This window comes from Pyrus communis, chromosome 7 (assembly GCF_963583255.1).
Source record: "Pyrus communis chromosome 7, drPyrComm1.1, whole genome shotgun sequence".
In the NCBI taxonomy this organism is placed as follows: domain Eukaryota; kingdom Viridiplantae; phylum Streptophyta; class Magnoliopsida; order Rosales; family Rosaceae; genus Pyrus; species Pyrus communis.
The window spans coordinates 16,256,133-16,273,629 of NC_084809.1; the positions used below are offsets into that span (position 1 = coordinate 16,256,133).

The 17,497-nt window shown below is 38.4% G+C and overlaps 1 protein-coding gene across 1 annotated transcript; it reads right to left on the minus strand.

Moving 5' to 3' along the window:
- Positions 1-1,535: 1,535 nt before the first annotated feature.
- Positions 1,536-2,268, minus strand: LOC137740630 (protein SLOW GREEN 1, chloroplastic-like). Its single transcript, XM_068480465.1, has one exon. It carries the CDS (start codon positions 2,154-2,156, stop codon positions 1,536-1,538), a length of 621 nt encoding a protein of 206 aa, XP_068336566.1. The 5' UTR covers positions 2,157-2,268.
- Positions 2,269-17,497: the final 15,229 nt, after the last annotated feature.

Here is a 17,497-nt window from a genome sequence, read left to right on the forward strand (position 1 = left end):
AATAGTGTCGTTAAGCAAGCCTAATTTGTTGGGTAAGGTTGGTCAACGCTTTTTTACCCGACGACTTTATTTCGTTAGGACAAATCTATTTGCCCGACAAATGTTTATTATCCATCTGGCAAATCTTTATTCGACGGATTTTGCGTGTATTGTTGGGCAAAATTGTAAGCGATGAAAAGATATTTTGCCCGATAAAATTAAAGGAATCTTAATTAAACACTCTCAGTACTGTTCACTTTTAATATTAAGGACATTTTAACCTTGAAATGTCACTCCTGGTATTTACTTACATCTTTATTTTGTCATTTTCATTAAAACTAAAGTTTTTTTATGACTTTTCGTTAGTTTTCCTTAAAATTAATTCGTCTTGAAAGGATTTTTCCCTGTAGTGAGACTTTTTCTAGTTATCCTTTCCTTTCCGCGAAGAGAGAACTGCATGTACGTATTTGTACAAAAATTCTCATGTTAATGTGCTCTGTATGTGTATATGTTTGATTGTGTGCTTGCGTAAGCGCAGGACCGATGCATGCTAAAGAGAAAGAGATCTGCAGATCTAGCTAGCTACATTTTCAGGGACAACATTTGATTTTAGACTCCCTTGTCTCTAATTGAGTAAGCAAAATTTTGTTTAGACGTGATGATTTGTATGATTGAAAGCTCTCCATTCAAAAGCTCCAATACTTTGAATTTAGTTATAGAATAAGGCCGACTGAATTTGGAACTACTCCATTTTATTCAGCTTTCACTACAGTAATGATTTTATTTAGTATAAGAATAAGTTAAAAGCATCACGAAAGCAAGATGCTTTTTGCTTAAACCTTGTTGGCTTGAAGAATTAAAATTAAAATGACTTTTTTTTCTATTAATTTGTCATCAAACAATAAAAAAGGCAGACTGAAATGAGCATCATTCATGTGTCGTAAGAAATCATTTAATCATAAAGATAAACTAAGACAATGGCCTTAAAACAATACATATAGCTGTGTGGTATTTCTTAATTTGTGAGATAAGATGATAGTGTATTACAGGAATTAAATATTTATTAAAAACTAAACTCTATTTTTTATTAAAGCACCTTTAAAAAACAATATATAGACTACTTTTAAAAGTCATTGTCTAGAGACTATTGTTTTTAAAATAAGTAAGATATTTTATTTTTACCAAACACTTTTTTTACTGCTTAACTTTAAAGTGAAACAAATTTTGATGAAAAAAGCTATACCAAACTAAGGGCCTGTTTGGGATTGAGGTGCTTAAAAAAAAAAAGCTACTATGAAAAAAAGCTATGAAAATTTTTGGTGTTTGGTAAACTTTGAAAAGCAGCTTTGTTTCAAAGTTGAGGGTGAAAAAAAGCCCAAAACCAAGAGATGACAAGAAGCTGCAATTTGCAGTTTCCAAAAGCAGCTTATTTTCACCCACACACGGATGAACAGTGTCCACGTTTAATGAAATATACCATAACCCAAAACTGCCATCGGCTTTCCCTTCACCGACGCTCTCGCCTTTCCCTTCTCCAGAACTCTCTCGCACGCTCTTCACCTCAGAGCTCTCTTGCATAACCCGAACCTCAGGCTCTCTCTCGTTCTCTCGTTCTCTCGTTCCATCATGAACTTCCACTCGGTATTGGACGGCTGCGCCTCGACCAAGCGCTGCAGGATCTTGAGCGCCTCGTCGTCCTCGCCATTTTCGAGCTTCTGCTGCAGAAGCGATTTCAGGGCACCGATGGCTTCCGAATTCGAACCCAGGAAGTCGGACAATGGCAATGAGGATTGGTTGTTCTCGTTATCTGTGACCTGGGTCGGCGCTTCTTCGGTCAATGTCGGCGGAGGTTCGGCTATGGCGAGCAAAGTCGATGATTTGGTGGTGAACACGGCGGCGGTGACTCCGATGAGAATGGCGGTTTTGGCGTAATGTTTAAGAGTTTGAAGAATCGGGCTTGGGTTGTTGTGGGTGTTACCTGGGAGGAGGGGTCGGTGGTGGTGGGCGGCGGAGGAGGCTGTGACTTTGAGGGCAGGGACATTGTGGGAATTGTGGGAATGGGGAGGGTCAAAACGGAGAAGGGAAGGTTGGGTTGGTTTACTGGGAATGAGTTTGTATTGGAAGAGAGATGAGGATGTAGAGAAGGAGGAGGAAGCGAGAGTGGAGGAGGAGTTCATGGTTGAGCCGGCGGGTGCGGAGTGGCGGAGATGACAAGGTTTGGGAGGTTTTGTTTGGGGTTTCTGTGGTAGGTGGGGGAGGAGTCAGAATGCGACTTTTACTCTTAGTGACGGTTGGTGTGGTTAATCTTGGATGTGTTACTTTTTAATTGTTTTTGAATAACGTGTTGAAAATTTTTTTTTTATAGTTCAAAATTTAGGTCTCGTTCTTTTTTTTGTTTGATTATAAATTACACCGTCGATTTTACAACAATGTCTTCTATTTATTTAATTGTATGATTATCTGCCAAATTGATGATGGCGGACTCATTTCGGGGTTGCATGGAAGCCACATTTAGCACTGACTGAGACTACTTTCAAGTACATTAACAATATTGTACTAATGAATCCTAGCTATTCACTCTAAAATATTTCTATTAAAGTAGTTTGTCATACTAATTAATATTTAAGATAAAGTTTATAAATATTTTTCTTCTAAAAATAAAATATATTTAGTAATTCACTTTTATTTGTTAAGAAAATTAAATTAATAGCACATCTAGTAATATACCCTTTTTGGTCATTTCACACAGTCACAGCTGTTTTACAAAAAAGTTTACCAAACACTATGATACTGTTTTTTGTTTCCAAAAGCACTTTTATAAAAAAGTTTACCAAACACTTTGCTGGCTTTATTTCACAGCCGCTTATTCTCACAGCACAGCCGCTTATTCTCACAGCAGCTTTTTTTCAAAGCACAGCAATACCAAACCAGCCCTAAACCTTAGTCAACTGAGAATCTACTCCAACAAATATCAAATATTCTTTGGTGGGTAAGAAATTTGCCATACAAACATCCGTCATTATTAACTTTATCAAACTTAATTTAAATAACACCTTGAAATGCCCTCCTTAATGTTGTATGTACTTTCAACTTGTAAAACAGACAAAATTCCAAAAGGAGAATCAAACTTGTACGATCTAGAGAATTTCTATTTAAAACAATCTGCAACAGAATCACCATTGGGTTTAAAACTTTCGTCGAAACTAATTTTAACATAATCATTGTTTGGAGGTTTCCAGCCATATTTCTTATAATTTTTATTTTTATTTTTCTAGCAATTTAATTTCATTTAATTTTTTTCAATATTCACTTGAAACTCTTTGTGAGATTGTGATGACAAAGCTTCACATCAGTGAGGAACCAACTATGGAAGAGCTTATAAGAAGTAGAGCTATTTCTAATATTGACAATTGATTTTATAGTCGAATCTCAACTTACTTCATGGTATCAGAGCAAGATTGGCCCACATGTGAAGCTCAAATGGCCACATGTGCTTCATGTCACCCTGTTTGTGTTGTTTACGTATTAGACTTGAAAATTCACTACATATGAAGGGGCATGTAAGAATATGAGGACAAAGTCTTACATCGGTGAGAGACCAAACTACGCAAAGACTTATAAAAGGTTACGTTATTCCATATATTGCCAATTAGTAGCATATATACAGAAAAATTATAAAGATTAGAAATAGTTTCTAAATGTATACTTACACATAATTAACAAATACAAATGTCAACAAATTTTAAAATCCTAGTTCGCATATTTGAGCAATTTTGTACTAAAAGCCAAAGTAAAAGCTAAAACGTTTGGAGGCAATTTAAGTTTCCAAGTTTTTGCTAAATTGTTGTCAACAGAAGTTAGAAAGTAATTGTGATATCCCGTCCCGGAAATATCGAAAACTCATGTGTGAAATGACACTTTTACCCCTAGTTCGTTTTCGTTACACTATTGATTGTTTTGTGTGGTGTGGCATGTGTTGGGCCACACACACACACACACTGTCACTCTCCCAGATCCCCTGTCCCTTTCCCTGTCTCTCTCCCGTGCTCCCATTCCTTCCTCTTCCTTCGAACGTACGGACACTGATGCGAGATTTATACGCACACAAATTAAACCCTCTTTTCGTCAAATTGTAGTATATGTATAAGTAGGGATCGTTCTGGACCGGGGATTAGGAGGGATTGTTAATCACTTGGATTTGACTCAAAAACGTAAAAACACAAAATAAAATACTATACTAGACTCAAATATTGCAAAACTAAACTTCAAAACACTAAAACAAACCAAAAGACTCAAACAGTACCCAAAGCACTCGAAACTGCCTAAAAAACACTTTCTGGGCAGTTTTGAGCACCTTGAGAACTTTGGACGAATTTATGTAACAAATTGAATCAAAACACTTATAAGCACAAGCTAAATGTATTTCTAACTAATCTAACACTTTAAAATAAATGGGGGATTGGTTTTGGATGAATGTGAAAACAAAACAAATTGTAAAACGAAGAATGATGAAAAACGAGTTAGAGGGTTCCTTATCCACACATGAACATAAGCATATAATTTGACTCCCAATTATGACTTCAACAAACGATGAATGACAATGCTCCAAGTTAATTAGGTCCGCTTAAATTAACCTTCAGATTTCCCTAGATTCATTGGATTGAATGGGATACGCATTACAACCAAATTATTCCTAATCAAAGTCCCTAACATGGAATACGCATGATAGAGACATTCAACAAAGATCATTAAGTTCAACGGAAATCATAAACATCGACTAGGCATTCATAACTATGGAATACGCATGTTAATCCAGCCTAGAGTTTACTAAACACAATCGTGACTAGCGATCTTTACTACTCATGAATATAAGTTCATAACGATTAGGTGAAATTCCCTTATATCCTAGCATCAAGTTTAGGCATGCAAATTAAGTGTCGACCCTCAACCCACATACATAAACAAGTTCTTAATCAAAACAGAAAAGTAACCCACATCTAAAGTTCATGAATTCATAACTGGAGTAAATCAAATCATAACCAACATATGTCCATGGCTTCAAATTCACCTCTAACTAAAAAGAAATTAGTTCCACATGTTTAACATAATTGAACAACAAGTTAAATTAAACATGAAAACAGAAACAAGAAAAGAAAGAACAAATGGATGGAATTGAATGGATGGAAAGTTAGCTACGGGGTTCATCTCTACATATGTTATACTTGCATAATAAAATGATTTCCAATTGCATTTCAACAAATCATTAATTCTCAATGCTCCAAGTTAATTAGGTCCGCTTAAATTAACCTTCAAATCTTCCTAACGTTATTGAATTGGATGATTGCATACGACAATCCAAAGCATTCCCCACAAGTCCCCTACATGATTGCATAATAGAGATACAAGCAAGAATCATTACGCTCTATGAAAATTATAAGTATTGACGAGGCATTCGTTACTATGATTGCATGAAACTTATGCCAAGAATTCGTTTAACGCGATTGTTTACAAGCAACCTCCACTACTAGTGAATATAAGTTCATAACGATTAGGTGAAACTCACTTATATTCTAGCGTCATATTCATGCATGAAAATTAAGCGCGCATTCTCAATAAACATACATAAATAAGTTATCAATCAAACGGTTAAACAAATTGAATCCACAACTTATGAAACGCAATTAGAAGTAATCAAATCAAAATGCAAGCATAAACATATATTCAAATCACCCCCTAGCTAAAGGGGATTTAGTTCCTCATGGTACAAAACAAAGAGAATCAAAGAAACACCTAAACATTCCAACAACTCAAACTTGAATTGTATGAACGTTTAGGCCCTCTTCTCTTCCATGCCTCATTCGTACAAAACAAAGAGTATTGAAATTAAACATAGAAATCAAAGAAACACCTAAACATTCCAACAACTCAAACTTGAATTGTATGAACGTTTAGGCACTCTTATCTTTCTCTTCGTTGTGGCACAAGGTCTAAGGATAGTTTGATGGTGTGAATGGTTTGGGGAGTGGTGAAAATGGAAGGAGGATGGTGTTTGGATTTGTAGGGAGGGCACGGCACAAAGGGGGTGGTTTGATGTCTACATTTCTGCAATGGATGAGTTTATGGAAGAGTGTTTGGAATGGGTGAATTTCTGGCACAAAGGCCTTATTTCTGTGGTGAATGGATCTCCCTTTTGTGGCTGATATGGATGCATATTTATAGGTGGAAATGCATGTGGGATGATAGGTGTGAATGATTATTGGTGCATGTGGGTGAAATAGCATGTGAAAAGGCTGGAAATGCATGTGTTTTGGAGGGCACAAGGATGGGTTGAGTGTGTGGCTGCATGTGCAAGGGAATGCATGTGCAAATGCATGTGGAATGTGGCTGCAATGCAAGGGAATGTGCTGAAAATGCATGTGATGAAATAATTAGAGAGTGAGGGGATGCACGGCATGGTTGATTTCTGGTGGTTGTGAGGTGGAAAGCTAGGTGGAAATGCATGTGGATTAAAGGGACATGTGGGGGTGGAAATGATGAATGAAATGCATGTGAATGACAGCTAGATATGTTGATGAATGCATGTGACTTGTTTGTGGTGAGTGAATGCATGTGCAAAGCTGGAAATGCAATGGGAACTCACGGCATTGAGTGATTTCTGGGTGCATGTGGTTTGATTGATTTCTTGGTGAGGGGATGCATGTGTTGATTAAAGGGGGAATGCAAAGGAAAAGCTGGAAATGGGAGTGAAGAGTCACGGCAATGGGTGTTTGGGGTTGGAAATGCATGTGTTTGCATGTGATTGCTGCTTGTGTGAAGTGTGTGTGAATGCATGTGGATTAAAGAGTGAATGGTGGCTGCAATGATGAAGACATGTGGCTGAAATGAAAGGTGGAAATGGGAAGGAATGTGCACGGCAATGATGGTGAATATGAATGCATGTGGCTGATTTAAAGAATAGGTATGCATGTGAATTAAAGGTGTTGTGTTAGGTGATGGGTGCATGTTAAGTGATAAGTGATAAGTGATGATGATAAGTGATAAGTGATAAGTGGTAAGTGATATGATATGTGGTGATGATAAGTGATAAGTGATAAGTGCATGTGGGTTAACTAATGAAGGAAATGCATGTGCAATGACAATGTGTTAGAATGGATGTGTGTTATGCATGGCATGATTGGGATTAGGAAAGGTTTAAATGTCCTAAAACTAAAGAGAACAAGGTTCCAACACTTTGGCTCCAATTAGGTCTTCAATTTCGTCCAACACTTTGGCTCCAAGCATAAGCTATCCATCCTTAGCCCAAAAGTGCTCCAAAAGTCTCCAAAATGCATCTTTTTGCTCCTTTAGCCCTTTGGACCTACAAACACACGAAAATAGCTTAAAGTACTAAAATAACTAAAGAAACATAACGTAAATGCACGAGAACAAGCCATTTAAGTCGCATGAATATGCTCCTATCAGACACACACACCCAAACCCATCAAACCTTTGCAGATCGAGGGAACCAAGACCATAGTTGAGCTCGTGAGGCTGGGAGGAGTCCAGTCGTACCATTTTCAGGTAAGGTTATCACCGTTTTCACGTCGATTTCACGGGGTCCGATTTGGGGTACTATTCATGTGAACGTAATTTCTTACGTTTTACGAAATTTGAAGCTCGTAGGTAGCTTAGTGGGGTCCTAAGGAGTCTCAGAGTAGCTCGTTTAACGGAAGTGGACGTCGGGATCGCCGTGTTCGAAGTTGGCCTGATTTGGAGTTTGGTGACAGGTAAGATTTCATAGTTTTTGGTTCTTAAAAGTTGTATGGTTGTGTTCTCCTAGTTTTAGGCGTCATTTTGGTACAAAAATCACGAAAAATGGTTGAAAAACGAGAGAGAAATCAAAGTTAGAAGTTTTTCCAGTTTTCCGGCGCCGGCGACGGCGCCGGAGGTTCGCCGGAGAAGGAGACGGAATATTCCGTCAAGTTTGACGGAATATTCCGTCAAGTCTGACGAAATATTCCTGACGCCGTTAACGGAATCTGTCAAAACTGACGGAATATTCCTTATGGCATCAGTTGACGCCGTCAGCGTGCCAGGCACGTGCCTGCGCGTGGGGGCGCGTGTGGCGGTGAAAAATTTTTCTAAAAATTTGGGTGTGATCCTGAGGTTGTGTAGAGCACGTTGGTATATTCATTTGTCCAATTTGAGCAATGTATGAGAAGTTGTTACGGGAAGTTGGTTATGTGCTATAAAATTAACGTTTTTATAGTTGTTTCGCATATAGGTGATACGTATCCCGAGGACAAGCGTGGTCACTCGAGACAGGGGGGCTACGACCCTTCCACATACCAGTGAGTGGGCTTTTGGTTTTCCGTATATACCTATATACTATATTTTTCCCAGAAATTGATTAAATGGTTATCAGTTATATGCCATGCATTACATTATCGTTATTTATGCATTGTTGGTTACGTTAGTAGTTGCATATATATATACATATGCATATTGGGTGCTGTGGACGCACAGGTAAGTGCCAGGTAAGTGTTATTCATGTTTACATTCAGTAGCGATTCGAGATACTTAGAGAGCTCACAACCTGCACTCCCCGTGTTAGTGCTCCTGCCCAGAGTAGGGCACAGTCCTTCACGTGATGTTCACCTCCCGCACCACACGCTCAGCTTGGATCCAAGTTAGGTGCACAGTCCTGTTGTACAGACCACTATAGGTGGTTCCGACTCGTAGGTGACCCACGATTATTCGCCCAGCCTTCACGTGATCGTAGCACTAGAGCGTATATGTGTATTACACCCAGGCCTGTCGTACAGACCACTTTAGGTGGTTCCGACTCGTGGGCAGGTTCAGTTGTTGAGTTTGAGATTTGAGCTCTAGATGCAGCCGTACAGGTCACGTTAGGTGACTCCGGCTGCCAGATTACATGTTATTGATATGATTATACCTGAGCACTTGCATATCATTATGAGGTTTCGACATGGCATATTATTGAGCATGTTTGGCATATTATTGAGCATGTTTGGCATATATACTATTCGTATATTTATGTTCTGGGAAGTATACAGGTTTTACGGCGAGGGGTTAGAATGTATTTTACTAAATGGTTTTCGAAAAGTTTTGTTTTTGCCCACTTACGCTTTTGTTTTGCGCCCCTCCAAGTTCTAGTTGTCTAGCAGGTTCGGTGGTTTCCCAGAGGGCTTTCCCGGCATTTCTGACAGACCCTCACCAGCGTAGGGCCACCTTCGGGTGTACCGTTGTCGCACCATTTTCTTTTGGACTGCTGTAGACTTATTGCTCTGAACTTAGCGTCTCACTTACGCTAGCACTTGTTTTTATTACTTTGTATGCTAGTTTTTAATTATTCGTACTTTTTATTACTATTTTTATTAGCTGCCGCACGTGCACATGGTTACGTCACCTCTGCGTGGTGGCCAGCACGCTCTGATCTCGGTCGAGGTGTGTCAGTAATCCAGTAGCAGTTTATTTATATTAGAGCCAGCCAACATTTGTACCAAGAAAACGAGATGAAGAAATAGAACAATGTTACACACACACACACACACTCTATTTATTTCTTATTTCTTAAGTGTTTTCTAATGAAATTTTAAACTTCTTTTGACGAAGTGAAGATTGGATGCTAGGACTAAATTTGATTAACAGATAACGATGTTAAAAGATAACTTATACCATAAATCCTTTTGTGATTTCCAACGATATTAATAAGGTTGACAACATGATAAATACCTTGACTTATTAATTCCACATTACCTAGTTCAGCTCGACAAATTGATACAATTCGGCAAAACTCTAAAATATTGGCTGCTTTTGAATCTAGCTGTTTCCGTCGTTTGTAATCACCACAAAAGGGTACGTGTGCCTGTATGTAACCTTAAAATGATAATCAAATAAGACATGCACACTGAACTATCATGGAGTAGCGCACGTGTCTTCATTGAATTGGCCGTACTACTGATTGAAGTAGAATCTGCAACAGAATCACCATTGGGTTTAAAACTTTCGTCGAAACTAATTTTAACATAATCATTGTTTGGAGGTTTCCAGCCATATTTCTTATAATTTTTATTTTTATTTTTCTAGCAATTTAATTTAATTTAATTTTTTTCAATATTCACTAGAAACTCTTTGTGAGATTGTGATGACAAAGCTTCACATCAGCGAGGAACCAACTATGGAAGAGCTTATAAGAAGTAGAGCTATTTCTAATATTGATAATTGATTTTATAGTCGAATCTCAACTTACTTCATGGTATCAAAGCAAGATTGGCCCACATGTGAAACTCAAATGGCCACATGTGCTTCATGTCACCCTGTTTGTGTTGTTTACGTATTAGACTTGAAAATTCACTACATATGAAGGGGCATGTAAGAATATGAGGACAAAGTCTTACATCGGTGAGAGACCAAACTACGTAAAGGCTTATAAAAGGTTGCGTTATTCCATATATTGCCAATTAGTAGCATATATACAGAAAAATTATAAAGATTAGAAATAGTTTCTAAATGTATACTTACACATAATTAACAAATACAAATGTCAACAACTTTTAAAATCCTAGTTCGCATATTTGAGCAATTTTGTACTAAAAGCCAAAGTAAAAGCTAAAACGTTTGGAGGCAATTTAAGTTTCCAAGTTTTTGCTAAATTGTTGTCAACAGAAGTTAGAAAGTAATCCAGTAGCAGTTTATTTATATTAGAGCCAGCCAACATTTGTACCAAGAAAACGAGATGAAGAAATAGAACAATGTTACACACACACACACACACTCTATTTATTTCTTATTTCTAAGTGTTTTCTAATGAAATTTTAAACTTCTTTTGACGAAGTGAAGATTGAATGCTAGGACTAAATTTGATTAACAGATAACGATGTTAAAAGATAACTTATACCATAAATCCTTTTGTGATTTCCAACGATATTAATAAGGTTGACAACATGATAAATACCTTGACTTATTAATTCCACATTACCAAGTTCAGCTCGTCAAATTGATACAATTCGGCAAAACTCTAAAATATTGGCTGCTTTTGAATCTAGCTGTTTCCATCGTTTGTAATCACCACAAATGGGTACGTGTGCCTGTATGTAACCTTAAAATGATAATCAAATAAGACATGCACACTGAACTATCATGGAGTAGCGCACGTGTCTTCATTGAATTGGCCGTACTACTGATTGAAGTAAAATCAATCAAAGTACACCCCCAAACAAAAGGAATATATTTGACTTTAATAAAAGATTGGTCCAATTTTTGTTTATAATTCTAGGGTTTCAGATCAAGACATCGTCCTTCAATCAATCAATGTATGATCTTTTCATGTTTGAATGCATGGCACATGTAAGTTACTGTTATTAGACATAGATTGCCGTAAAATTTTAGACTGACTAGAATCTTAGATTCAACTTTATTAATTTGAATATTTTGATTGAAAGACTTGAAAGACAAAATGGTAAATTTGAGGGAGAAATAACAAAAATTATTAAATCCCTTCCTAAAATCATGCAATTAATAGCAAATAGAATTTTTTTAGTTTGAATTGTATGAAAACTAATCAATTTTTTTATATTTCAAAATAGAAAATACAAAATACAAATTTTTATTTTTATTTTTAAATATTGATGCGTTTTAAGTTAAAAAGGATATTGACACACCCCGATCGAGATCAGGGCATGCTGGCCGTCACGTGAAAGTGATGTAACCATGTGCACAGTGTGGAAGTTAATAAAATAATAATATAAATAGTACGAATAAATAAAAACTAGCTTTACACAAAGTAATAATGAACAAGTGCAAGCGTAAGTGCAACACTAAGTTCAGAGCATGAAAGCCTAATGCAGTCCAGGAGAAAACGACGCAACAAAAGCACACCCGAAGGTGGTCCTACACTGGTGGTGGCCTGTCAGATATGCCAGGGAAATCCTCAGGGAAACCACCAAACGTGCTAGCCAACTAGAACCTGGCGGGGTGCAAAACAAAAGCGTGAGTGGGCAAAAACAAAGCTTTTTGAAAACCATTTAATAAATAAGTTCTAACCCCTCGCCGTAAAACCTGTATACTTCCCAGAAAAAAAAAATATATATATATATATATATAATTCATGCTCAGGAATATGCTTTGCCAGAATCTCAAAGTAAAATGCAAGTGCTCAGGTACTATCACATCAATGTCATATAATCTGACAGCCGGAGTCACCTAACGTGACCTGTACGGCTGAATCTAGAGTTCAAATCTCACTCTCACTAACTAGAACTGCACACGAGTCGGAACCACCTAAAGTGGTCTGTACGACAAGCCTGGGTGTAACATATATATACGCTCAAGTGCTACGATCACGTGAAGGCTGGGCGAATAATCGCGGGTCACCTACGAGTCGGAACCACCTAAAGTGGTCTGTACGACAGGACTGTGCACCTAACTTGGATCCAAGCTGAGCGTGTGGTGCGGGAGGTGAACATCACGTGAAGGACTGTGCCCAACTCTGGGCGGGAGCACTGACACCGGGGGTGCAGGTTATGAGCTCTCTATGCAACTCAAATCACTACTGAATGTAAACATACTCACAACTCACCTAGCACTTACCTGTGCGTCCGCAGCATTAAACATACATATATATATATATATATATATATATATAAACAATTAACAATGCATAAACAACGACAACTATAGGCATGGCATATAAATAAATAAACGTTCTAAATCAATTTCTGGGAAAAGTATAAGTATATAGGTATATACGGAAAACCAAAAGTCACTCACTGGTATGTGGAAGGGTCGTAACCCCCTGCCTCGAGTGACCACACTCGTCCTCGGGATAGGTATCACCTATATACGAAACAACTATAAAAACGTTAATTTTAAAGCACATAACCAATCTTAAGAAATAACTTCTCATACAATGCTCAAATGGGGTGTATGAATACACCAACGTGATCTACTCAACCTCAGGAACATCCCCATATTTTTAGAAAAAATTTTCACCGCCGCACGCGCCCCTACACGCCAGCCAAGGCATAGCCACACGCGCTGGCCACGCACAGGCACGCTAACGGCGTCAGTTAACGCCTTCAGGAATATTCCGTTAACTTTAACGGATTTCGTCAACGACGTTAGGAATATTCCGTCTAAACTGACGGAATATTCCGTCGTCTTCTCCGGTGAGGCTCCGGCGCCGGCAACAGCGCCAGAAAATCGGGAAAAATTTCAAATCGTCCTATCTTTTTCGTTTTTCAACCAAATTTCACAAAATTGGTACCAAATTGAAGCTTACAACAAGAGGAACAAAATCATACCACTTTCAAGTGCTAAAATCCACGAAATCTCGCCGGGAAAATACCCCTAACTCTGGCCAACCTCGAAAATCGGGATCCCGACGTCCAAAACCTTCAAACGAACCACCCCGAGCCTCCTAAGAACCTCACCAAGCTTCCTACAAGCTTGAAATTCCCAAAAACATAAGAATTTATGTGTGCATGAACAGTACCAAAAATCGGGTATCCCGAGTTCGACGTGGAAATGAAGGTATCCTTACCTGAAATGGGTATGGTTGGACTCCAATTGACACACCCCGACCCAAAAAGTCAACTTGGACCCTGAATCGAGCTGTGCTGGCCGACACCTGGAAGGTGACGAAGCCATAAAATGTGATAGTGTATAAAAAGTGAATAAATTTGAATCTAAAAGTGTCTAAGTACCAGAGTGCGCTACGAGTGGGAGCGAACCCATTTCACACGCGATGTCTGAGCATAAGTAAGGTACAATAGTGTGGGTAAGAATCATACCCTCAGAAATATCCATCAATACTAAGATCCGCCACAGATTCTTATCGATACAAACTCAGCAGCTAAAACCTGGAGGGCACCAAACAGAAGGTGTGAGTAAGCAATAAAACCAAGCTTCCCAAAGTTATTACCTCTCTAAAAGTAATGCCCCTAATTGTAAAACCCGTATCGTTTTCCATAAGACAGTACAACATATATACATATATCCAAACCATACTCAGAAATGACCAAAACCACGGTTTGCCATCAACTCCACCATACATTAATAAGTAGGCCAAATGAACTAAATCAATACAAAGTGATATATCAATCAGAGTCATCTAAAATGACATGTACAACTTATCCATATCTCATCAATCATGGCTAGCATATAAGTCGGAGTCACCTATAGTGACCTGTACGACTTATCCATATCTCATCGATCATGGCTAGCATATAAGTCGGAGTCACCTATAGTGACCTGTACGACTTATCCATATCTCATCAATCCTGGCTAGCCAATAGCTCAATAAGTATACCTGCACATGAGTCGGAACCACCTAAAGTGGTATGTACGACAGGACTGGGTGTAAATAAATACGCTCAAGTGCTACGATCACGTGAAGACTGGGCGAATAATCGCGGGTCACCTACAAGTCGGAACCACCTAAAGTGGTCTGTACAACAGGACTGTGCACCTACCTTGAATCCAAGGTGAGCGTAAGGTGCGGGAGGTGAACATCACGTGAAGGACTGTGCCCTGGCCACGGGCGGGAGCACTAACACCGGGGTGCAGGTTTATGAGCTCTCAATGCATCTCAATATAACATATGGAACTCATGGCAACCAGTACGACAGTATCGAAGTTGCCTAACACATAACTGTAGTCATGCTATAACTCAATCGATTCAACTAATACCATAAACTCACCTGAACTTACCTGGGTGTCCTGAGTTCACCTTTGCACTTGAAAGCATTCCCAATAATTATATGCAAGTAATATACATATGGATATACCATGATGCAATCTAATACTCAACCATGTCGTAGCATTTTCAATTATAAACAATACAGTGAGAAGTGTACAATCAATAACGTCATACTCCCAAACTACTTATTTTCAGGGATAATTATCCATGACAACCCAATTAACACTAATTTAACAAACTAATTCATAAAACTAAAACTTGCCTTTACCAATTTCCTTCGCATTACTCAATTTCCCAAGCAAGGCTTTTGTCTCAAATATTTTATGGTTGCATCTAACGTCTCGTTAGACTGCCTACGTACCCTAGACAGGGATCAAGCCATTCGTAGTTCATATAGGTACTTCAAGCATTCACAATAATTATACGAAGGTAATATACCTAATCAATTTAAAACTGTCGATAGAACTCTCAACAATATGTACGATAAAAAGGAAAAGATCCACTCACCTGGAGTCCACGCTATGATTCTCTAGCGCACACATCGAGGCGTCCTGCATGATTGGTCCCTGTGACCAATTATCAAATCACATCTCAGAACTCTTATCCGAAAAATACGTAATTCACATAAAACACAACCTCAACGACATTCTAAAATAGTTTGAAACCCAATGACCACAAGTCAACAGTCGATCAAAGATCGACGGTAGGGTTTACAACCCTGCATAACTTGACCCGGAAGATCCGCATATCAGATTTCCAATCCGAAACTCCCAACGATCCACAATATGTTTCTAGAATAACATATTAAAATTTCATTATGATCCAACGATCAGATCTCCGCCAATTGCCTAAAACAAGTGGCCGTGAACATTTATTTTGCTAACTTACAAATCCAATTCAGGAAGATCCGTAAGTCGGATTCCCGATCCATAATTCCTATGATCTTTAAATATTACGTATTATAATGTATCCAATTTTGGTGACGATCCAACGGTCGGATCATCGATTCACATTTTTATCAAGTAACGTATCGTAACGAATTTAGGTTCCAACTATCAACCTACGTCATTCAAATGACAAAACTGAATTCAATACATTTGACATAGCCTAAAAATAGCATTGGCGGCCCACTGGCCATGCGCCGCCGCGGGTGGCGGTCGACCGCCCTGACTCGCCGGAAAATCTAACTATTTCCAAAAATTCTCAAACTTCATAGATATGAAGATCTCAGTGAGTGGAGCAACTTTCATACCTGCCACGAAGTCCAAAAGTGGACGGAAGATGGTCAATTTTTCCCACAAAGCTGGCGGGTGCCTAAAACTTCCGGACGTCGATTCGTCGTCTACGGTGGTCCAACGGGGTCAAGGTTGGTTGGGTTTTTCTCCTGGGATGATGGGCTACAAAGCCCAAGTGGTGGCATCGGCCATCGCTTTGCCGATTTGCCGGAAAATCGAAAAGGGTGGCCGGAGCACCATTGATTTTCGTCAACTTTCGTGGCCTCAAACCGCCTCATACCATGGTTAATCAAGGTGGTTCTTGGGTGGATTTTGTAGAGGGGAATGAGAGATTCAAGATGGTGGTGGTGGCGTCGAAAAACTCCACCGGAGTTGGCCGGAATCGGCCTTGGAAAATGGGTGGTCGCAGGTTGGAAAAACCCACGGGAAAGCTGGGATTTTTTTATTTTTTATTTTTTATTTTTCTTCTTTTTCTTTCTATTTCTGATTAGGTCTCACCCTCTCCCTATAATTTAAATGGGTTCCTTCCTACTTGTGCCTAAAATCAGATTGGCCACTTTCCCACAAGGTGAGAATTCAAATAATTTATAACTAAACTTTAAATAGCCATTTTCAAACGTCCATAACTATACCGTTATAATCCGGACTCGCAAACGGCTTTCGCCTATACATTCGTACCAATGAGTACTACGAGGATATGCTAAAAGAATAAGTCCCACATCTCTCAAGTCGATGGTCAACGGAAGTCAAAGTCCTTGCCTCTAGGGCAATTTCGTAAATTCACGCTTTTAAAATAAAATAAAAACGTAAAATTTGGAACGGGTTGTCACACCAATGGACCTCACGAGCATGGATATGTACTTTGTTTCTTCGATTTGTGAAGATTACATGGGTTTTGGAGGTGTGTCCGTACAAGGGATATGAAAATGGGAAGGGAAATGGGCACGGGTCAGGTGCAGGGATAGGGGGAAAGGGTAAGGGAAATTATGGGAGTGTGTGTGTGGTCCACAACCAGCCACACCAACTCAAAACAACCACACAACGTAAAAAAAATCACACTAGGGGCAAAATCGTCTTTTCACGCGTACGTTTTAAAAGTTTCGGAACGGGCTGTCACAATACAGTTTATTATAAAATATGGGTATCTAAACTACATATTAATAGAACCTTCATTGTCAACCAAAGTCTCATAAAATTACTATTCTAATCCTCTAATTAAAACTGAACATAAATAAGTAATATGGATAGTAATGTAATTTCATACAACCAAAATTTTACTTTTTTTATTTTTTATTTTTCAAATCCACACCTATACGTGGTTTTAACATATCTCTAGTTAAAAATAAAATAAAATAAAATAAAGCTATCTCCCTTCTCTCCCCACTCCTATGTTCTCTCTCACTCTCTTCATCTTTCCTTCCATTTTAAAAACAAAGATAAAAAAAAAAAATTCACACACATTTTGTCTGTGCCCATATGCTTGTATAAATTAAAAAAAAAGTGAATAAATTTTACATTAAGAAAATGAGTACATTACATAAAAAAGAATTTGTACATTTTACATATATATAACAAAGTGGTA